This window comes from Littorina saxatilis, linkage group LG3, assembly GCF_037325665.1.
Source record: "Littorina saxatilis isolate snail1 linkage group LG3, US_GU_Lsax_2.0, whole genome shotgun sequence".
Classification (NCBI taxonomy): domain Eukaryota; kingdom Metazoa; phylum Mollusca; class Gastropoda; order Littorinimorpha; family Littorinidae; genus Littorina; species Littorina saxatilis.
Window position 1 is genome coordinate 1,396,954 of NC_090247.1, and position 23,465 is coordinate 1,420,418.

General features: G+C 43.8%; 2 protein-coding genes across 7 annotated transcripts in view; both read right to left on the reverse strand.

Moving 5' to 3' along the window:
- Nucleotides 1-23,465, reverse strand: part of LOC138961366 (uncharacterized) — a 146,517-nt gene that overhangs the window by 47,248 nt on the left and 75,804 nt on the right. The gene's annotated exons all lie outside the window — the stretch shown is intronic.
- Nucleotides 9,063-15,602, reverse strand: LOC138961370 (uncharacterized). 4 transcript variants are annotated; one of them, XR_011454163.1, is made up of 5 exons: nt 15,129-15,602; nt 14,496-14,580; nt 14,275-14,344; nt 13,496-13,574; nt 9,063-12,489 (listed from the first exon to the last, which is right to left on the reverse strand). XR_011454163.1 is itself a non-coding variant. In XM_070332986.1 (5 exons), the coding sequence occupies exons 1-5, from the start codon at nt 15,148-15,150 to the stop codon at nt 11,188-11,190; spliced, it is 375 nt and encodes a 124-aa protein (XP_070189087.1). In that variant the 5' UTR covers nt 15,151-15,602; the 3' UTR covers nt 9,077-11,187. The 4 variants fall into 4 exon arrangements, 1 of the variants encoding a protein (XP_070189087.1); XM_070332986.1 differs by lacking the exon at nt 14,496-14,580 and having other exon boundaries at nt 9,077-11,294; nt 12,409-12,489; nt 14,259-14,344; XR_011454162.1 differs by having other exon boundaries at nt 9,078-11,294.

Here is a 23,465-nt window from a genome sequence, read left to right on the forward strand (position 1 = left end):
AGCTTTGGCCTCAAACCGAACATAAAAGGAAAAAATAATTCGTAAAATGAACCGGCACGGTTGGCCTAGTGGTAAGGCGTCCGCCCCGTGATCGGGAGGTCGTGGGTTCGAACTTTAAAATTGGCAATCTAGTGGCTGCTCCGCCTGGCGTCTGGCATTATGGGGTTAGTGCTAGGACTGGTTGGTCCGGTGTCAGAATAATGTGACTGGGTGAGACATGAAGCCTGTGCTGCGACTTCTGTCTTGTGTGTGGCGCACGTTATATTCAGCGGAACATCTTTTTAATTTATGTGTGTATTTCATTTCTTTTTTTGTTTTCGTTCGAGATGTCAAAACTAGAAATAGGTCAATCTTACTCGCAATAAAATGATATCCTTTTTTTACGATCGCCTTGCTTGGCTATTCTCTGCCCGCATTAATATAATTACCGCAGGATAGTGCGCAATGCAGCCCAGGAACGTCAAATATTCCCACAATGCGTGGGCCTTTAATTTTCCAAGAGCAAAATAACGCCATTGATACCATCGCATTACTATTCTTTTCACCCCAGGTTACGTCAGTTCAAACAATTAATCCGAGCAATTAAAATGAAATCAAGAGAATTCACAATAACTCGAGAAAAAACCCACTGGAAATAAGTGGATGAAATTACAAAAAGATATTTCAGAAAGCAGACACATCAATCATGTAAGACATACGCAGAAGTGCATCGCCCTACTTAGTCTAATGACGATTAAGAACGAGTCGAGGAAACACTTCCTTTTGTTGAAGCGGGGTGAGAGGGTAGGATGAGACGGGAGGATGAGACGGGAGGATGAGACGGGAGGAAGGAGGGATGTTGTCGTGAAAGGTTGAAGAAAGACAACTTGAAATGTCGTTGATTTATACATGTACTTCATATCAAAAACACGTATAAGGTAGATCGTCAAATGAGTTCGTCTCATGAAGGGGGAAGGGGGGGGGGGGGATAGAGTGTATGGGTTACATATACTAAAGTTTCAAAAAGAATGAAAGGCAAGCAGATGGATGAACAGATACAATTACAAACAGACTCATCGGTGGACTGTTTCACTATTCAAAGTGAGTTCAGTTGATGGGACAGCTGGGCAAAAAACAACAAAAGATCACCAAACGTACAGAGGGGCGTGAGGGGGGGAGGGGGATGACGGCGAAGAGGAATGGAACTTTAGTGGTGAATTATCGCAGTTTTGTGTAACGCGCTCATCCCTTATCAAACATGGACTCCGCACAATCACCATTTCGTGACATATGAAGAACAAATGGCTTACAGACAACGATGACTGAGTTAGAAACGAAATAGCGTCCTTTCAGCTCAGCTCTTTCAGTTTTCATCTCTGTATAGCCTCGTGTCCTTCCCCACTCTCGCTTTTAATTAATAACCGGTCATCCTGGATAGAAAGAAAAATGCTTTCAGACAAAAGAGCGACAACTGGCCATCGGCCATTTCAATGACATCATGTTAGATCAGGGGCAGCAACTCTTCTCTCCTATGAAAGGGAGATGAGTCACAAAAGAGAAAGCTGAGTGAGCCTCAGCTGCCCATGTAATTAGCTGGTCAGTTTTCAGTGCTAGTGTCCGACTTCATGTTGTGTTCGAAAGCGTGGCCGAAATCAAGATACAGACTGTAATGATACTTGATGCCAGAAAAGTCCAATGACTTTGCGTTTATAAGCCGCATCAGCTCTTCGTGTATTGAATTTGGCACAAATGACAAAGACTCACACGATTAATGCATGTTGGACTAGTACTTCAGTATCACTTTTGTAGAATATTACCATGCACCAGACGTGAATTGTATTCGTTAATAGTTATATACATGATACATAACTCATGCCGCTCCTGGTATTGTTTCAAAGGAACATCCCAGGAGCTGCTTCTTTGCCTCTGTCGCTCTGGTGTACAGTAATTGTACACTGGGAAGATAAATGTATTGTAGCGATTGTGGTTTTTTTTTTTAGGGGAAAGACAAAGTCTTTGGATGTATGATCTGCGTCAGATTCGCCAACATCGACTGAATTTTTTTTCCATTGAAAAAATAAATTCGGCAGGGTTTACAACAATTCGAAATGTTTGTTTGCAGGCGTTTTGCCGAATGCGACCGCCAAAAGGACATCCCTGACCCTCAAATCTGTGTGTCTTTTCCAGCACACCTCTCCCTCCCTATAAATTCAGTCCAGAAATCAAAGCCAAACAAACATCAAATTAAAATCACTTCCAAAAAGAACACAGCGCACTCAACACTACCGTTTTCTTCTCTAATAAAACCAGCTCCAGACAAAATCATCATCAAAAACCTCAACAACCGCAGCCAGGGTCAACGTCACACATGTCTCGCACGAACTCTCGCGTACACGTGGATCCGAGACGAGACGGGACGAGACCCCTCAGCGCGTGGGCAATAATTGCGTTCCCCGATGGCTCACAGGGCGCGCGACACAAAAGGCCAATCTGTTTGTCGTGGCAAGGCCTGGGATGACCTCCCAATTAATTGGTTACGGGGGGGACAGAAGGCCAAGGAGGAGGGGTGGAGGTGAAGGGGGAGGGGAGGGGGAGGCCCGTAGGAGCGGGAGCGAGAGGGAGGGGGAGGCAGAAAGTGACAAAAGCCTGCCAGAAAGGCACTCCCCCCAGTGCGTTACCGACCGCCATGGCAAGGGGGAAGAAGAGTGGGGGTTGGAAGGAAGGAAGAGGAGAAGAGAGGAAAAGGAAGGAGGTGACAAAAGCCTGCCTGAGATGGTCGCGCATCAGTGCCGCTACCAGCCGCATATTGTTTGCACGATGACATCAATAATATAACGCCTGGACTCGCTCTAGTGATTCCAGACCAATTGGAACTCTTGGGCGTTCTTCTCGATACTCCGCAAAGGTTGAGCCCGTGTCAAGACCTCCCGTTTAAAACCCTCCTCCGTTTTTATAGCTTTTTCCCCATTTTCTATTCGTGATGCCTGTAACTTTACCTTCGTTTAAACCCACCCCCCACCCAGGTTTTTTTGTTTCGCTTCCTTTCATGATGCCTGTAATTTTACCTTCGTTAACCCCCCCCCCCCCCTTCTCATTTAAGACCCGATTTTGGCAGATTTATTTGAAGTCGTAGAAGTGAGGTTGCACTGTATTAACGCCGCAATAGAGAGGGAATAAAGGAAGCGGTTATTATCATGTGGATGCACTGTATTAACGCCGCAATAGAGAGGGAATAAAGGAAGCGGTTATTATCATGTGGATGCACTGTATTAACGCCGCAATAGAGAGGGAATAAAGGAAGCGGTTATTATCATGTGGATGCACTGTATTAACGCCGCAATAGAGAGGGAATAAAGGAAGCGGTTATTATCATGTGGATGCACTGTATTAACGCCGCAATAGAGAGGGAATAAAGGAAGCGGTTATTATCATGTGGATGCACTGTATTAACGCCGCAATAGAGAGGGAATAAAGGAAGCGGTTATTATCATGTGGATGCACTCGACCACCGCAAGCACCGGATGGAGAGGAAGCATTGATTCTCACGGATGAGTGCCTCCTGTTTGTTTGCTGCTTGTTTTACAGAGGGACTTTTCTGTTTGTTTTGGATTTGTGTGTCGTTGTGTCGTCGTGTGTCGTTGTGTCGTCGTGTGTCGTTGTGTCGTCGTGTGTCGTTGTGTCGTCGTGTGTCGTTGTGTCGTCGTGTGTCGTTGTGTCGTCGTGTGTCGTTGTGTCGTCGTGTGTCGTTGTGTCGTCGTGTGTCGTTGTGTGTCGTTGTGTCGTCGTGTGTCGTTGTGTCGTTGTGTCGTCGTGTGTCGTTGTGTCGTTGTGTCGTCGTGTGTCGTTGTGTCGTCGTGTGTCGTTGTGTCGTCGTGTGTCGTTGTGTCGTCGTGTGTCGTTGTGTCGTCGTGTGTCGTCGTGTGTCGTTGTGTCGTCGTGTGTCGTTGTGTCGTCGTGTGTCGTTGTGTCGTCGTGTGTCGTTGTGTCGTCGTGTGTCGTTGTGTCGTCGTGTGTCGTTGTGTCGTCGTGTGTCGTTGTGTCGTCGTGTGTCGTTGTGTCGTCGTGTGTCGTTGTGTCGTCGTGTGTCGTTGTGTCGTCGTGTGTCGTTGTGTCGTCGTGTGTCGTTGTGTCGTCGTGTGTCGTTGTGTCGTCGTGTGTCGTTGTGTCGTCGTGTGTCGTTGTGTCGTCGTGTGTCGTTGTGTCGTCGTGTGTCGTTGTGTCGTCGTGTGTCGTTGTGTCGTCGTGTGTCGTTGTGTCGTCGTGTGTCGTTGTGTCGTCGTGTGTCGTTGTGTCGTCGTGTGTCGTTGTGTCGTCGTGTGTCGTTGTGTCGTCGTGTGTCGTTGTGTCGTCGTGTGTCGTTGTGTCGTCGTGTGTCGTTGTGTCGTCGTGTGTCGTTGTGTCGTCGTGTGTCGTTGTGTCGTCGTGTGTCGTTGTGTCGTCGTGTGTCGTTGTGTCGTCGTGTGTCGTTGTGTCGTCGTGTGTCGTTGTGTCGTCGTGTGTCGTTGTGTCGTCGTGTGTCGTTGTGTCGTCGTGTGTCGTTGTGTCGTCGTGTGTCGTTGTGTCGTCGTGTGTCGTTGTGTCGTCGTGTGTCGTTGTGTCGTCGTGTGTCGTTGTGTCGTCGTGTGTCGTTGTGTCGTCGTGTGTCGTTGTGTCGTCGTGTGTCGTTGTGTCGTCGTGTGTCGTTGTGTCGTCGTGTGTCGTTGTGTCGTCGTGTGTCGTTGTGTCGTCGTGTGTCGTTGTGTCGTCGTGTGTCGTTGTGTCGTCGTGTGTCGTTGTGTCGTCGTGTGTCGTTGTGTCGTCGTGTGTCGTTGTGTCGTCGTGTGTCGTTGTGTCGTCGTGTGTCGTTGTGTCGTCGTGTGTCGTTGTGTCGTCGTGTGTCGTTGTGTCGTCGTGTGTCGTTGTGTCGTCGTGTGTCGTTGTGTCGTCGTGTGTCGTTGTGTCGTCGTGTGTCGTTGTGTCGTCGTGTGTCGTTGTGTCGTCGTGTGTCGTTGTGTCGTCGTGTGTCGTTGTGTCGTCGTGTGTCGTTGTGTCGTCGTGTGTCGTTGTGTCGTCGTGTGTCGTTGTGTCGTCGTGTGTCGTTGTGTCGTCGTGTGTCGTTGTGTCGTCGTGTGTCGTTGTGTCGTCGTGTGTCGTTGTGTCGTCGTGTGTCGTTGTGTCGTCGTGTGTCGTTGTGTCGTCGTGTGTCGTTGTGTCGTCGTGTGTCGTTGTGTCGTCGTGTGTCGTTGTGTCGTCGTGTGTCGTTGTGTCGTCGTGTGTCGTTGTGTCGTCGTGTGTCGTTGTGTCGTCGTGTGTCGCGCACCTGTGTGTGTATGGGACTGGAAGGGTGAGGAGTGTGTGTGTGTGTGTGTGTGTGTGTGTGTGTGTAAGTACGTGCGCGCGTGTGTGCGTGCGAGCGTGTGTTTGTCTTCGTGAGTGAGTGTATGCGTGCGTGTTTGCGTGCGCGCGTATGTGTGTGTGTGTGTGTGTGTGTGTGTGTGTTTGCGCGCGTGTGTATGTGTGTGCGTGTGCGTGCGTATTCGACACAATTGGCAGGAGGGGGATCAACTGTAAGTTTGATTTTAAAAACGCTCAAAAGAAAGAACGGCCGCACCGTATCATGTTTCGACGAAGCTCAAAATAGACTGACTTTCGACATGTCATCATCGAACTGCGCATTTTGAAAAAAAAAAAGTTAAGGTAAAAAGACACCGTTTTGCCTAAGGGGTCTGTTTCTACATTAAAGGATTAAGGAGATTTCGCGGAAGAATTTCATTCTAAAATTTCGCTGTAGGGCGGTGCACCCACATGCATGCCTGTGCAAACTCATGCGTCAATATATCATCATTTAAATGACGGAAACGTTATACTTTTGACCCTCTTTATTAATTTAAAAAATAAAATAAAAGCCAACAGCAACCGATATAATAATAGTCAATATGCAATCAGCTACATTATGGCGACTTACTCTTTTTGAACTTCTTACGTTAATTGAAAGGAGGCAAAAACCAGATACAGTTCACCAATATAATAATTGTCATGAAAAGGCGGATAATTACGAAGTAAAAGCGCGGATTCTGACCTCATTAAAAAAAAGGAGAACAATATAATCGGAAACAAGTAATTTGCTTGGCCGGTGACCCGAGTTCAACCCTCCCCCCCCCCCCCCCCCCCCCTCGTCGTGAATGAAACACTTGACCTGATTAAAAATGCAGCGCATGCGTATCCCATGGCTACCCTGGAGGTACAAGTGGGGTTGCGGGGGAGGGGGTGACGGGGGGGGGGGGGGTTGGGGGTGGTAAAGCCATCTAATCTGTACCTAACCCTTTGCGCCAGTTTTTGGTATGTAACTTTTCAGCCGAAATTATAAGGAAACGCAGCATTCGTGCACGGAAAGAGAAACATTGTGGTCGCAAGCTCGAAGAAAATACAGCACAACTGTACAAACAAGAGTGAAGCCTTGTTCGCCCCGCACCAGGTTTGTTGTCGTGAACCGTTGGACATTGACCGACTGACTGACTGACTGACTTACTGACTGACTGGTTGACTGATTGATTGATATATTGACTGACAGACTGATTAAAATTCATAATCGAATCAAACTAAAATCTGTCTACAATGATTGGAACTCGACAGAGCAAGACCAGAATTCCAAAGCAACTATAGGCAGCCTTTTCCCCCGAATTAAATCTTAATATACCTCAAACTTATCAGCAGATGCGCTTCATTCTCTTTAAAACTAAAACAATTTTGAACTCAAGTGCACTCAAAAGATTTAAGCCAACGTAACCCGTAAATGGGAAAGAAGTTGCCGTCTTATTTCTGAAAGAGAAAATGACGGAAAAGCACAGAACAAACACACAAAAAAGTTTCATAACTTCAAATATTTCTGAAAAAAAGAAGAAATTTTTTTTTCAGCAACTAGCCTGCGGTGACGCCATGCACGCGCATGCGCCGCCAATGCATGCTAGTGTAACTCGGTCATGTGTCGCATGGGTTAACCAATGAAACGTGAGACCCCAAACCGCCAGAACGTTTTCTGCATCTGTCGCTCTTTACTTTAACGATCACGATAACGGCGCCTGCGGACATGCATGTACTGCGCAAAAGATCTTAAACTCATCAACTCTTTGATATCGCATTTGCCAAACAGGTAAAAACATACAAGGCAGGCAGGCAGGAAGGAAGGAAGGAAGGACGGGGGGAGAAAAAGGAAACGACGACAAGAACGAAAGGAAAGCAAGGAGGAGAAGAAGGAGGTAAGTGTGGTGGAGGAGGAGGAGGAGGAGGAGGAGGAGGTGGAGGAGGAGGAGGAGGAGGAGGAGGAAGGAGGAGGAGGAGAGAGTAAATCTTTTATTTGAATTCCCAATAAACTCATTTTAGTGCAGGAGTGGAGGTGGGCAATTTAGGTATATAGCTTCAGGTGATCGACCGATCTTTGACAGATTAAATCATAAGTTGCCGGTGCACCCTTACTGGTTATTTGGAATCGTCAAACACTGAATCTACACTTAAATGATTAAATGAAGGGTATAGAGAGAGAGGGGGCGGGGAGAGAGAGAGAGGGGGCGGAGAGAGAGAGAGAGAGAGAGAGGGAAAAACTTAGAAAAAGAGGAAGAGACAGAAAGCGAGAGAAGGAGTGAGGAAGGGATTGAAGGATAAAAGAGAGAGAGAGAGAGAGAGAGAGAGAGAGAGAGAGAGAGAGAGAGAGAGAGACAGACAGACAGACAGACAGACACAATATATAAAATCACACAAAAATCACACAATCACACGACACATCACAACTAAATTCACCCCCCCTCCCAGCCCCTCCTTCATCATAATATCCCCGTCCGGCGCCTTAAAAGGTCTGTCCCTAGCTGCTAAAAGACGCTCCTGGGCTCTTCCGCAAAGCCGTTGTGTCAAGAGAATTTACTAATTGAAGTCAAGTTTCCGTCGCTTGCCGTCTCGGCGCTCAAGGAAAGAACTCTCCGGCCTTCGCTTAAAGTGTAACTAAACAGACATTTTGAAGTGTCAGCTTTACTGAATTGCTTTATGTTTTGTCCAAGTATAGACCTGTAGAAGCGATACTGGACGATTTTTCCAACGTTTACTGTGTTTTCTGATTTACTACGATTTTTTAAAAGTGTTGAACCCATTTCAGATTTACCTGATTATCTGTTCTTGATTTGATACTGCCAAAGAACAAGTGGTACTTTGAGTTCCGGTTTTATGTTTTAACCAATCAGAATTTGGTTCCTAAATAAAATCGTCTGCTGCCTGTCCCAGCAGAGTCGGCAACAAGCACTGCTTGCCACATGTGTGATGTTACCAACAGAAATAGCCATAAATTGGGCAAGGTATCAATGTAAATAAATTGGATCTAACTAATGTGCTTGTACTGCATCTCTGGCCTTTGAATTCACTCCAAATGTACTGGCTCAGCGTGAGAGGCAACATCCTGTCGAAGTCGTAAGCACGAGGCTGACTGGGAGATTATTATTCGAAGAGCATGCTGAAACGGATTGTAAGTACAATATTTTACATGTTCTCGACATTTCTGTTGATCTTTCCTTAACTTTAATTGTTTCCTTGATTTAAAACCCTAGGGCTTGTATTTTCAGTTGTGATACTAAGCACGTATCTTTACCACAGTATCCGATCACTTCACACTTGAATTTTGGAATGATGAAGTGGAATTATTTCTGGATCTAATTTATTCCTTGTTCTCCCCCTCTCGATTCCTTTTTTCGCCACATATGTATTGTCGTGTGAGGGGGTAGATGCGTGTACTGGCTGATTTTTTTTTTTACTTCGGTCAGATACAGATGATTGGAAAAAAAACTTGTCAAGGATTTCAGAATTTAATAGATCTGTTCGAAGTTTTTACGGGATGGGTCCTGTTACAATACAGACTGAATGTGCCCAAGATGAACTTTTGATTAAACATACACACACAAATGAATCTCTTGAGTTTGTTATACGGCGAATGTCCAGTTTCCACCACCATACCACGTCTGTGGTATGTTTTTATACTGTTTGATTGAATAGACTGACGTGCATTCTCTCGCAAATGTGCGCGCGTGTGTGTTTGTCTGTGCCTCAGACTTATTAATCAAAGATGATGTTGCACATTGCAGATCTATGCGACAGGAGAAGTGGACAAGACAGCTACATTTGTCTGAGCGAAGATCCAACGGTAAGCTCTTTTAGCCGAAGACAGCGAGCCTGGGTGCATGCATGCAAGCTTCTATCATGTTCGTGTGAGTGCTGCAGGGCTATTAGACGACTTTTCATTATTCTTGATTTGGAGATCCATGCAGGGTATTAGAAAGTGCAGAATATACACGTTTGAACAAATACGATGTGTGTTTGCTCTGAAAAAAAGAAAAGACGCAACAAACAAACATTGTATTTGTTTAAAGTATCACAAATATGTATTACCTGTATCTGCATGTTTTGATAATGATGAAGGGTAAATTACTTTGACGTGTGCTTTTTTTTTTAACCACACTGATAACGAATGATAGAAACACAGACACACTTAATAACATATCCACAAAAATTGTAACAATAAATGTAAGCTGAACAATGCCTGCAACACATTTCAGGCCTCAGAAGGAAGTGATTATGAGATTCAGACAGAGAGAGAAAGCCCAACACGAAACCAGTTGTGACATTTTTTATTTCATTATGTAATATTAAAAACACGACAACAACGTATTTCCTGTACTTAGTTTCGTGCAATTATGGATTGCAAAGTATGTCTAATTGAGTGGCATAAAGAGGCACAGTTGCATGAAAAACCAACTCGGATCTTGACTAGGATCAGGATTTTACATGGACACAACCTAGAATTTAACATCCTGGGGGGAGGGGGGTACTGCGCCTTTCACATCAAGATGTAAAGATCTATTTGAAATAATACTTATTAGAAGGGAACAAAATCAAACAAACTACAACAATCGTTCTGAGGGGAGAGAATTACCTCTTCCGAAGAAATTACCTCCCTTGCTTTTCTTGTCGTGACTTATGTAGAGTAAAGTGAATAGAAAGTGAATCAGTCAGTAACAAAAAAAAAACCACAACATTTTTTAAGATCAATGAGGAGTCTTGAAGTATTTGTCAATGTTAATCTTGTATGCATAACAAACAATATATTACGGATTGATAATTAAAGAAAATCGTCTCTTCTACAGGGTTGACCCCCCTAAAAAGGACACCCACAACCATGCAAATTACTTCTGCATCTGTTGAACCAATTATTTTATATATGGTATTCATTAACTTCAGTTTATGTTCTGCCTTTCCAGTAAATGGCAATTTTGTAAATTGAATGGTCTGACTTTTGTGCAATTTTATTTTTTTTCTCCAAATTCGGGGGTCGACTAAACAGAACGAGTTTTGACATTGAGCGGTAGCCATTTTTACCTAATTTAAACCCTTCAGGCTTTTACCTTTTTGATTATTTTGAATGTCTGAGTATGTAAAAACATCCCCTTCAACCCCCAGGCTATCGATGACCTGAAGAAAGCATGCAGTTACAGCTAGGTTCAGGGCAATCCTCAGACACGAAAGCGATGATGTCATTGGTGATGCAAAAGTTAGATAATTTAACCTACAAATTTGCCACTTTGTGAACTGCACATGCATAAAATCAAGTTTAAGTATGCTGAATATGAAGTTATCCAGTCAATTGGTGTAGAAGTTATAGCATTTCTGTCAGTTAACAGTATTTAAAATCTCTAATGTAAAATCTGACATATTCGAAAGTTTTGCATAAACACCCAGACAATTTTTACGATACTCTCCTAAGCTTCTCCACTTCTCAGCCCTGTCTTGGAAATGAATTCGAATAAGGCAGTCAAAATAACTTAGTTTGGAGAACCCATCAATCAGAATAAGCATTAACTTTTGACACAGGAAATATCTTCTACCGAAAGCTCTCCTGGTTTTATTCTACATTTTTCCTGCATAATGGTAACAAATTTAATGATAAATCTAAACAACGAAGTGACTGTGGTAAGATGAACAAAGTTAAAAAAAACCAAAGGATTACTGTAAATGGTTTACGAATCGAAATCTAAACAAGTTTTAATGATAAGTAAAATGATAAAAAAATAAAATTAAAAAAAGCTAACGTCCTCGCATGTGTCCAGAATTATTCCATGTTTAACATGGGAACAGAGGGATAATTGGTCTAAAGAATTTTTAAAAAGGAGGGTTAGGGTAACCCTAACCCTCTTTGGACTATCTGTATGCAATGCCCGCTATAGGTGAAAGACTTTTGTGGAAGCCATGGAAGAATGCATCGCTGTTGTGCTGGTTCAGCTTGGGGTCCTGTCCTGGCGAATATCCTGCACACACAAAAACACGACTTTTTAAGCCACTTATGTTGCATTCCGTGACATAGCTTTGTTAAAACCGTGTGCCTGATAATAATGACATCGTCGCGATATAACCTTCGTGGTTGAAAACGACGTTAAACACCAAATAAAGAAAGAAAGAAAGATAATAATGACAGATTTTGTTGATATACATTTTTTTTAAGACACCCCATATAGTATTGTTTGACAATCTCTTTCAACATAGTTTACGAATCACCAATGTGTATACAAACGCAAATAACCCACAGGTCAATAAATTACTTTCCAGAGAGAGAGAGAGAGAGAGAGAGAGAGAGAGAGAGAGAGAGAGAGAGAGAGAGAGAGAGAGAGAGAGAGAGAGAGAGAGAGAGAGAGAGAGAGAGAGAGAGAGAGAGAGAGAGAGAGAGAGAGATTAAAACTAGAAAATGTGTGCTATATAAAACAAGGATAATCTCTGTCAAATCTTCGCTTGTACCTGCATGGTGTTTACTGCGCTATATACACAACCTGTTTTATTTCTTCTTTTTTTTTTTTGGGGGGGGAGGGGATGTTTTGTGATGAGGGTTTTTTCAAAGCCTTTACTGCTTTAGTCATTGAATCCACCCGACTTCGATTTATTGTTCAGTGATGGGTAATTGTGTGACCAACTATGTAAGTTAGTGATTGTTCTGGCTTCATACAATGACATTGCATTAATTTTATAAGTGTATGTGTGTGTGTGTTTCAGGCAAAAGCTGATATTACAGTCCTAGTTGTATGCAGTACCTCTGCTTCTTCGTTCAGGAATCAAAGTATACAATCTAAACCGATTATTTTGTTCAATAATGTTCAGCTTACCATCCCGAAGAAGGCAGTAACGTGCCGAGATATTGATTATAGATATTAACGTACCTAACCTGGTTACTGGTGTGTTTTCTTTTTATTTCAATAATGTAAATGTGTGACAACTTGCAGGGTACTTGATGTTCAGAGCAATTTTTCTGGCAAAAGACCTTTTATGGATCAAAGAAAACTTTTGCACAAGTCAATCAATTTGGTTGATAAATAATTTGTGCTGCATTTTCCCTGGTTCCAAAACGTAGTATGTATTACCACATGTCCTTACCTGTCATTGGCATCACATGATTCTCTGCAAGCAGTCTTTTGTGGAAATACGTCATTGAACACTTGCACTTATAGTAGGTGGCTGTGGAACGGTAGACATGCAACGACAACGAACAACAAAAGACAAAGTGTGGAGTACACTCATTTTTCTTAACATACGCTAAGTTTCTTTGAGAATGCTCCAAGTGAAAATCAGGGGTTCCTAGGCCTGATATCAAAATTAAACAGCTTCTTCTCAGAATCAGGAGGGAAAAAACTGTTATATGGCGAGATGTCGTGACAAGAACAGACAGCAGCAGCAGCGACAACAACATTGCTAAATCGTCGCTTTAACAAAATTTCATGTTTAGCATCGCAGACAAAGCACGGCTACTGATCCGATCAAAGCCACACTTCATGCACGATGGGCATATTGTTATGGCCAGCTTGTTAACGTGCGCATTGTGTATGTTTTACATAGAATTGAATGTGTTTGTCGTTGTGTCTGTCATCTATCCTAGTCGTTTGATTTAGAATAAAGCAAACTTATTACAATGACGATTTTCTTCGGTTTTTGATGAAGGATTGGCATCAAGACTTTTCCTATTTTCCAACTCTGCCACCATACACTGGCCGTTCAGGTCTGCATGTCGACCACATGGTGTGTGATCAGATTTTTCGGACATGTTCACAATGCTTACATGACCACCAAATGGAAAATCAGTTGGTATTTGTTATGTTTTTGTGTTAGCACAATCTTCATACAAGTAAACAGAAACAGTTTTGTTGCAAACAGAGCCTTCATAAGAAAAAATGCTTCTAAGTAAAAATACATACCCCCTTTTTCGTATTGCGTAAAATATACCCATAAATTCTGGACATCATATTTTTATTTTTTTTCACAACAATGAAACCAAACTTTGGCATATGTTTTAGCAATATATTCACAATAAAACCTATGAGTTTGAAGGCTGCATCTTGTTTTGTTTATTTTTGAGAATTTTTTTGCAAACCCATGCAAATGGCCAGTTTCTGGGGAGAGACTGGGGCGATAATGGCCAGTATAGAAAGAGTTAATAAGTAAACTAATGTCAGAAGTAGGTATTTACCTTGTTTGCCTTCGCGTTCTTGATAGCCCGCTGCAGCATTTGTATCACTTCCCTTGACATTCAAAACGCCAATGTATTTCTGAAAGGAAAATAAAGATATTGACCGAAACATCACACAAGTGGTATATCATGCTAGGTTTTGTTTACAGTGCCTGTTCTACGACCACATCTGATTGTGATTTAAATAAAGAAAAACTGTATCCATTTATTACTTCTCTATTTGTGTGTGTTTGTGTGTGTGCAGGGGCGGATCACATCATTTTTAAGGGGGAGTTTCCAAATTTCTTTTAGGGACAATATGACGACGCGAAGCGTTTAGTTGAAGACACGAAGCGTTCAACCTCCTGGGGGGGGGGGGGGGGGGGGGTGTCCGACAAACGTTGATAAAAACAAGGAAAATGGATCAATCTGAGCCAAGAAACATCCCCTAATACACCTTCCAAAAATTAAGAAGAAAAATTTGAATCACAACAAGGACAATTGATCGATCTAGCGCAACCTGAGCAAACTAATTAGCCAACTTCTTTCCAAAATCGTCACTTAGAATACAAAGGCCGGCTCCTAAGTGGTCCGGAAACCCCGGAACCCCCCTCCGAATCCGCCCAGTGTGTGTGTGTGTGTGTGTGTGTGTGTGTGTGTGACCGATGACCGTCTCTAAATTTTAATCGTTGCGTTTGCATGGTAATAAAGTTTTAATACTGGATATGCCCATGAAAAAATATCATTTCTTGTTCATGTCATTGTGTGTGTGTGTGGCCAGGACCGTGACTTCTGCTTGCCTCGACATCTTCAGAAAAGACACAAAATGCCAGCAGGCGTATGTTCTTGGAGCACTCAGTATGCCGTCATCTGCAAACAAATAAATACAAATTATTCAATTGTGTAAATAAAGAACAATCATTTTAATATTACAACAAAAAATTCATATACATCCAGAGACATCCACTACACTATCTTTAAATAAAACTGCCGTAAAAAATTGAAATACTATAAAACTTACCCCCACTCAGATCTATTTGGGATTATTCAAGTTTCAACCATGAAACGATGCCGGTTTGGACAGATCTGCTAGTTTGCCGCTGAAACTGAAATCAAAGGCGATCTTCAGAACTATTTCTAATCTTGTATTTGTGATTAATATAAAATACTGATCTTCCCAATAGAAGCTGATGTGTATACACATGACCAGGACAAGGTATTTTGTTACAGGGCATTTACGCAGACGTCGCAGTTCAAAATATCGTTTTAGATCTGATTTTGTACAGCAGCCTAGCTGTGTGATTCAGAATCGTCTGCCCTTTTTCGGTTTAACATTTTATGGACGATTCCTATGAGACTGCTCAATCATAACTGATGACAAATTCAGAAACAGATGATGGTTTCAAGTAGGCTGCAGTAATGATTCGTTAAAAATGTCAAGCCACTCGTCGATCATTCGCACTCAAAGAACCCAAGCCAAATCTGCTCTGGTTCCGAGCAGCTTTTTCCAACTGAGACCCTAATTGTTACGCATCTGCCGCGAAAAGATAGACCACAAACAAGCGGCACTGTACCATGCTTTCGTTTATGTTGCTAAACAGATTAAATGTGCATTGTAAATGTGCTTACAGCAAAGAAATGCATCCTTACTTACCACAAAAATACTGGTACCACATTCATCGCACTTGTGTCTTCTTACCAAAACCTATCGATATGTTTGTTTACGATATATTGGTAATTACTAACCGTTAACTATTTTTCAAAAATCTGAAATGACTTTTAAGAATCAAAGAAAGATTCGCTAAAACGGTTGACTTTAGAAAATAAGCAATATTTTTCTGAACCATGAAATAAAAATCGAAAACTCCGTTTGATCTTTTATTTTGGTAGATTAATGACAACAGCCGGAACTGAAAGTACCAGAACCAAAAATTAAGGGCATTAATCAGGTAAACTAAGAAGATTGTCGTTCCTGGCGCGCACTTCACATGTCCGTCAAACAGTGTCCGAGTGAGAGAAAAAAAATAATTTTTTCGCAGTTCGACAGTATATGAGGCCCTTCTTCATATCAAAGTGTAAAGGTTGCTGAACGATGTTTTTCCTTTTTGCTTGTTTAGTTACACTTTAACGCGTCTGTTCAAACACCCCCATCTGCTGTCAGAACAAGACCTTTTTCAGCTTAGACAGAGCAGGTAAGTAAACGTCTCAACTTCTCATTTCTCAAACGTCAGAGAAGCGAAACAAAGAGCGGTATCTGTTTCATTCCGGAAGCTGTAGAGCAGCAGTGTTCTCATCTTGACAGTCTCTGGCAGCAATCATTCAGATCATCAATCTTGACAGTCTCTGGCAGCAATCATTCAGATCATCAATCTTGACAGTCTCTGGCAGCAATCATTCAGATCATCAATCTTGACAGTCTCTGGCAGCAATCATTCAGATCATCAATCTTGACAGTCTCTGGCAGCAATCATTCAGATCATCAATCTTGACAGTCTCTGGCAGCAATCATTCAGATCATCAATCTTGACAGTCTCTGGCAGCAATCATTCAGATCATCAATCTTGACAGTCTCTGGCAGCAATCATTCAGATCATCAATCTTGACAGTCTCTGGCAGCAATCATTCAGATCATCAATCCCACACAGACGGACTGCTGACGTTCCAAACTCAAGAATTAAAACAAAAACAAGAAAGAGGATGAAAGTCGCTTGTTCATTTCAATGCTTGTTATTCTCTCAGGTGCCAGGAGACTGGTTCCGTATAACTCTCGCTTACTCCGTTACACTTGTCGTATGCATTTAGAGCGCTTTACTTCCCTTTGGTTATTTGAAAAACAAGAAAGGTAAAGAGAAACGAACCATTCAGAAGAATTTCGACCTATCGGTCTTGTAAAGTGAACAAGCAAAGATACACAAAAGACAAATAAAAACAAATCTGCATCATGGGTGAACAAAATAAAGTTGTTGCAGAAAGGAGGAAGAGGAGGAGGAGGGGGAGGAGGAGGAGGGGGAGGAGGAGGAGGAGGAGGAGGAGGAGGTTAAAGAAGAAGCAAGAGACAGGAGGATCGAACGGACGGAGAACACACACGCCCGACGGTTTTCTGCACGTGGGACGTGACTGTCGAGGACGACCAAACGATGAACGACTGACTTCTGGTCAGGAACAGATGACCACCAACAACACACACACACACGACAACCTAAAAACAATGGCGAAAAAACACAAACACGGCATCTGGAGGAAAACAAACCCGACATCAAAAACAACGTATCCGTGACCCAAGAACACACCTAACCACACAGAAAAGAAACAAGATCCACTCTACCACTCCCACTCTATCTTGTCCCTCATAAACACCGCATAAGCCAACCTTGCAACAGCACAAAACAAAAATAACAAGAAATTCCTCCGAGGTAGGAAAAACACCCCCGTTGGTCAAAGGGAAATAACCATTCTCACTGCCACTAACTGAGAAGGTTATTTCCCTTTGACCATTAATATGTCCCTCTATAAGTCCTTGTAGAATCTTAATCCACCAATAACTCCCTAACCGTGTGTTTGACTGGTCCCAATTTTTGTAAGGACCGTCTCAGGAATGTATAGAACCTGTTCACCAAGTTTGGTGACGATCGGTCCGTTCATTCTTGAGATCTATATGCGAACACAAACACACACCCAAACAAACAAACAAACAAACACATCGACCGAATCCTATACACACCCCTATACCGGGGGTGTAAAAAGTCGCGTGAAGCGGGATTAATACATCTAATTTTGTCACGTAGTCTCAAACCAAATTGGAAATCCAAAGCATCATCATTATAATCATCCTCATCTCATTAATCATCCAAAAATATTTCTTAATTGTTTGCTAGAGAAGGACTGTGCCTTTAAAGAAAAAGAAAAAAAAAGAAAAAAAAAGGTTGACGCCAAAAAAGTAAGAGGGATTCTTGCAACTACAAATTGGATGTCACGACGGGGCAGCGTCAATTACAGCCACTCAGCGGGGCGCCGTCACGTAGCGAAGGGGGGGCAGGGGATGGGGGATGACAGCGCCATCGCCCAGACAACAACATCAGCAACCCCTACAACAACCCTGCCTGCGTGGCGTAGGCCCCTCAGCCCTCTGGTCATCAGGCTAATGTGGCTCAGTGGACGAGAAGGATTTAGCATTGCTTTGATGTCGGGAGGATGTGTCATGGTTGTGAGCCGGTATTGACGATTAATGAAACAAGGGAGGTCAGTCGTCTTTCTGTCTACACAATTATGACATGTCTGTCTCATAGGGGAAATGTCGCAACATAGAGCTACATCTGCGGCCGTTTATAAAAGACGGTCAGAGGAACAGGAAAAAAAGAATTTGGGAGTGGTAGACTGGCAGTCTTGCCAACAGGACAGCATGCCAAGTTAGTGATGCTATTGATGCAATGATGAGCAGTTAGGACGATGCGGACGACAATGATGATGGCAATGCCGACGACATGGCAATGCCGACGACGGCGACTTTGATGATGATGACAACGAAGACGATCATGAAGTATTATGATTGCAACGAAAAGATTTCTTTGAAAACGATGCACAGATATGTGTGTCTCAGATGCTATCAGAATCACGTTGATGTTAATCCTCGATGAACAAACAGAACTTTTGACATCAGAGACAGAAAGGCAGAATTTCATCGCCCTAATCGTATAATTATTATCACAAATAAAGGACAACAACGACAGAAAAATAGCATGCTAGATAAGGCACCTATCATAATTATTATTTTTTTTAGTTTTGTGAGAATTACCAATCTGTTCCACTTCTCGCTCAGTTCCGCTAGCAAGATTACTAATGAGTGATCATGAGCAAATAGTCACACAACTGCTGCTGCTGTTAAAGTGATTACCGAGTGAAATCCACGATTATTTTGTTGATTAAACCTCTTGATTTAGCCTCGAGACTTTGCAGTCATGCATTTTGAAATTAAACCTGCGTCTATAATAAAAGAAGTCAATTTTGCCACTGGCAACGAGCTTATTGAGCGCACTTAAAAGCCTGACACCACAAAGTCAGAAAAATCCATTCTCGATGACAATTATCATCGCAAAAGCCTCGCACTTGAAAAGTCTAGCACTTCCCGTCATTCTTTCCCGAGGTCGGAGAACCGAAACAGAATGTGCTTCAACCAATCAAATGAGCAAAATCCCAAACTGAGACAAAGGATTAAACTCGTGAGGGAAAAAAAAGACACCAATCCAATGATTGACATTCCAGATTCTTCACTTTCTGATGACGACTTCATGTAAAGACAAAAAAGGTTCCATGCAGGAATGGAGAGAAGATCGTCGTTGCTTAAAAACAAATGAAAAACAATTAGAATGTGACACAGTAGTAATGAGAAAGTGTAAAAGTCAGAGGAATTCAATTCTGCAGATCAGTGATGCTCTTTTTCTTTCTAGAGTATTCCCTTTATTCCTCCATGACCCCCTCCTTTCCCTTCCTCTCCCCTCCCATTCCTCCTAAAATACGCGCCACTCTCTCTCTCTCTCTCACACACACACACACACACACACGCAAACACACACACTCACACACACACACACACACACACACTCTCTCTCTCTCTCTCACGCACGCACGCACACACACACACACACACACACACACACACACACACACACACACACACACACTCTCTCTCTCTCTCTCACGCACGCACGCACACACACACACACACACACACACACACTCACACACACACACACACACACACACACACACACACACACACACTCACACACACACACACTCACACACACACATATATATATAACACACACACACACACACACACACACACTCATATATATATATATATACGCACGCACACACGCACGCACGCATGCACACGTACGCCTGCCCACCCACCCACACATTTGTCTGAACTTCTTAATACCCCTAGCTACTCCTTCCGGGTGAAAAACAAATCATCCTAAAAAGGGCAAACTTCAACGAGGAAAGTCGTGATGAAAAAAGGGCAGTTGTCCATCGTTCTGCCAGTGGCGCAGCCCGAGAAAGGATTCATGAAAACTTAGAACCTCACCACGTGTCTTGCAGTTTTGAAGGGATCCAATTTTTTGTGAAGTTACGCCATGCCAACGACGGCGCCAAAAGCTTGCAGCGCATTGACAACTGACTGCACTCTAAGCGGGTATTGAGACAATGCCCTTCTCTTTCATGAAACCCTTCCTCTAAAGTGCTGTTCTCATGGCAGATGATCAACCCTTCCTCTAAAGTGCTGTTCTCACGGCAGATGATCAACCCTTCCTCTAAAGTGATGTTCTCACGGCAGATGATCAACCCTTCCTCTAAAGTGATGTTCTCACGGCAGATAATCAACCCTTCCTCTAAAGTGATGTTCTCACGGCAGATGATCAACCCTTCCTCTAAAGTGATGTTCTCATGGCAGATGATCAACTCTTCCTCTAAAGTGCTGTTCTCACGGCAGATGATCAACCCTTCCTCTAAAGTGCTGTTCTCATGGCAGATGATCAACCCTTCCTCTAAAGTGATGTTCTCATGGCAGATGATCAACCCTTCCTCTAAAGTGATGTTCTCATGGCAGATGATCAACTCTTCCTCTAAAGTGCTGTTCTCACGGCAGATGATCAACCCTTCCTCTAAAGTGATGTTCTCATGGCAGATGATCAACCCTTCCTCTAAAGTGATGTTCTCATGGCAGATGATCAACCCTTCCTCTAAAGTGATGTTCTCATGGCAGATGATCAACCATTCCTCTAAAGTGCTGTTCTCACGGCAGATGATCAACCAACTTTCCACCAATTGATTTGGAGTCGCTCAGGAGGCGCTGGGACCAAGTCGGCAAAGAGTCTGCCATATGAACGGTCTCGACGACGAAGTTCCGATTTAACAGCGATTTGAGAAGTCAGTTGAGCGTTCCTCGACTCCTCGGCGATTTACAAGCGACGTTCGCTTTTTCCCGATGGTGGTAGGTTTAGCCGGGAAAAAAAACAAATGCTACCGGGCAAGCTCGAATGTGCAAGTCAGCTGAGAATCGTTGCTTGAAACTTGTCTGCTCACCTGGGCAGCGAGCAACTCTTGGTCTGTCAAAAATCACTTGAAAGTCAGTTAGAGCTGGCGGAAAGCTGGTTGTAAATCTGCCATGTGAACATGACTTTGATATGTTAACATCTGAATGTGTGTAGACTTTTCAAATTGGGTTCAACGTTTTCCTTCATATCTGATACCGAAAATATGTTTGGGGGAATTCACTGATTTTGTGCATGACCTGCAGGAAAATGACGGTCGTCCTTGCGCTATTAGACAGGCAAAGAACGAAAACCAATGTGTGCAAGAAGTGTAGAATACAACTTTTTATGTAACGGTTCGAATCTATAAAACGCTGTCCCCGATAGGGTGCTATTGCGCACGTGCTGAAAATTCCCTTTTCGTCCCATCTCTCTCCCCCGCCCATGTATGATCATGCATGACTCAAAACACCCACCCGATCGTATGGCGGCTTACTAGCGCCAAAACTAAAAATTAGTAATTAACCCGTGAAAGTTACTAATTTTCACGAGAAAATTACAATTATGACGTAAAAATTACTAATTTTCACGTGTTAATTACTAATTTTCCCGTGTTAATAACTAATTTTCCCGTGTTAATAACTAATTTTCAAGTGTTAATGTCTAATTTTCAGTTTTGGCTCGCTTCCGGACGACTTGCTAGCGCCAAAACTAAAAATTAGTAATTTTCACGCGTTAATTACTAATTTTCATGTGCCTCGTGACTGTGGGGGCTCAATGCGCATGCGCGACTGTTACACCGGCCAGAGCAAAACATCCTTCGATTCGAAACTTTTCTGGTCCATAGTTCTTTAATCCGATGCAAATTAACAATAAGAGCTGAGCGCATATGTAGATATCCGTGACATACAACTGTCTGTCCGACAACTTGTTGAATAACGAATTCTATCGAAAGATATTTGTGAAAGTGTGTGAGTCTCGACCGAAGAGATCCGTCTGCTAGTGGTCGGACCTTTAGCACATGTCCGGGCGGCCGCCATTTTTCCTCTCTCGGTTCGAACATTCTTGGATCGATTGTCCTTCACTAATGCACTACAAAGCAAATTTATGAGTGTGGTAGTGGAAACAAATATGAGGTATGGCTGTCTGCCCGACAACTTGTCGAATAAAGAATTATATTGAAAGATATCTGTGAAAGTGTGAGACCACAGCCGATCAAAAGTCCGTCTGCTACGAACAGCTTCGCTTCGAAAGTTAATTATTAATTTTCACGTGAAAATGGTAACCCTAGGTTTTGGCACTAGTAAGCCGTCATAGATCGTGTGTCTCTCGCTCAAGGGAAGCAAAAAAAGAGGGGAGAAAATCAAAAGGGAGAGAACCGAGGAGCGAGGGGCGAAGGTCATGACCCCGAGGCTGAGGTCAGCGCGAGAGGGCAAAGGGAGTGTGTAGAGGCCCGGGACAATTGCGGGTTATTAGCTTTAGTAGAGGCCAGCTAATTCACTGCCATATTGAGCAGACTGGACCTCTGTTTTGCTCCAATTAGACGGCTAATGATGGATAGGGTGACTGCCTGCTGGAGCCAGACTCGCAGCGTGGGGTGTTCCAGGCTGCTCCCTTGTTCTTCTTTTGTCCTTATGTTGATGTTTCCTGCAACTCGATGGTTCTTTACTGCACAGTTTTGTTGAGATTTACCGCAGAACCTAGATCTGAGGTTCCATGGATCTGGATTTTGTGCTGAAACTGTGGATATCCCTGATGGTCATCTTTTTCCTTGATTTTTGTTTCCTACAGAAGGTTGTTTACCGTTTACAGATTTTGTTCTTGTTAACCACAGAAACTAGATCTTATAATTCGATAGATTTCTTCATGTTTCTGAATCTGTTACACCCGGTTATCCCTACATACCCGTGTGTTCCTTTCGTTCCTACTACCCAATTTTCGCTGTGATCGGCATGGAACTTTCGCACGCACGAACAAGATTGTCTGGACAGCGACAATGGAGAAATGTGCACACACAGCTGGTTCTGGGCGTGGGGAACCAGGGATTGAACCCACACACAGCTGGTTCTGGGCGTGGGGAACCAGGGATTGAACCCACACACAGCTGGTTCTGGGCGTGGGGGACCAGGGATTGAACCCACAACCAGCTGGTTCTGGGCGAGGGGGACCAGGGATTGAACCCACACACAGCTGGTTCTGGGCGTGGGGAACCAGGGATTGAACCCACAACCAGCTGGTTCTGGGCGTGGGGAACCAGGGATTGAACCCACACACAGCTGGTTCTGGGCGTGGGGGACCAGGGATTGAACCCACACACAGCTGGTTCTGGGCGTGGGGGACCAGGGCTTGAACCCACACACAGCTGGTTCTGGGCGTGGGGGACCAGGGCTTGAACCCACACACAGCTGGTTCTGGGCGTGGGGAACCAGGGATTGAACCCACACACAGCTGGTTCTGGGCGTGGGGACCAGGGATTGAACCCACACACAGCTGGTTCTGGGCGTGGGGAACCAGGGATTGAACCCACAACCAGCTGGTTCTGGGCGTGGGCAACCAGGGATTGAACCCACAACCAGCTGGTTCTGGGCGTGGGGAACCAGGGATTGAACCCACAACCAGCTGGTTCTGGGCGTGGGGGACCAGGGATTGAACCCACAACCAGCTGGTTCTGGGCGTGGGGAACCAGGGATTGAACCCACAACCAGCTGGTTCTGGGCGTGGGGAACCAGGGATTGAACCCACAACCAGCTGGTTCTGGGCGTGGGGAACCAGGGATTGAACCCACAACCAGCTGGTTCTGGGCGTGGGGGACCAGGGATTGAACCCACAACCAGCTGGTTCTGGGCGTGGGGGACCAGGGATTGAACCCACAACCAGCTGGTTCTGGGCGTGGGGAACCAGGGATTGAACCCACAACCAGCGACGAATTGGGTTTGAAGCTCAACGCGCTAACCACT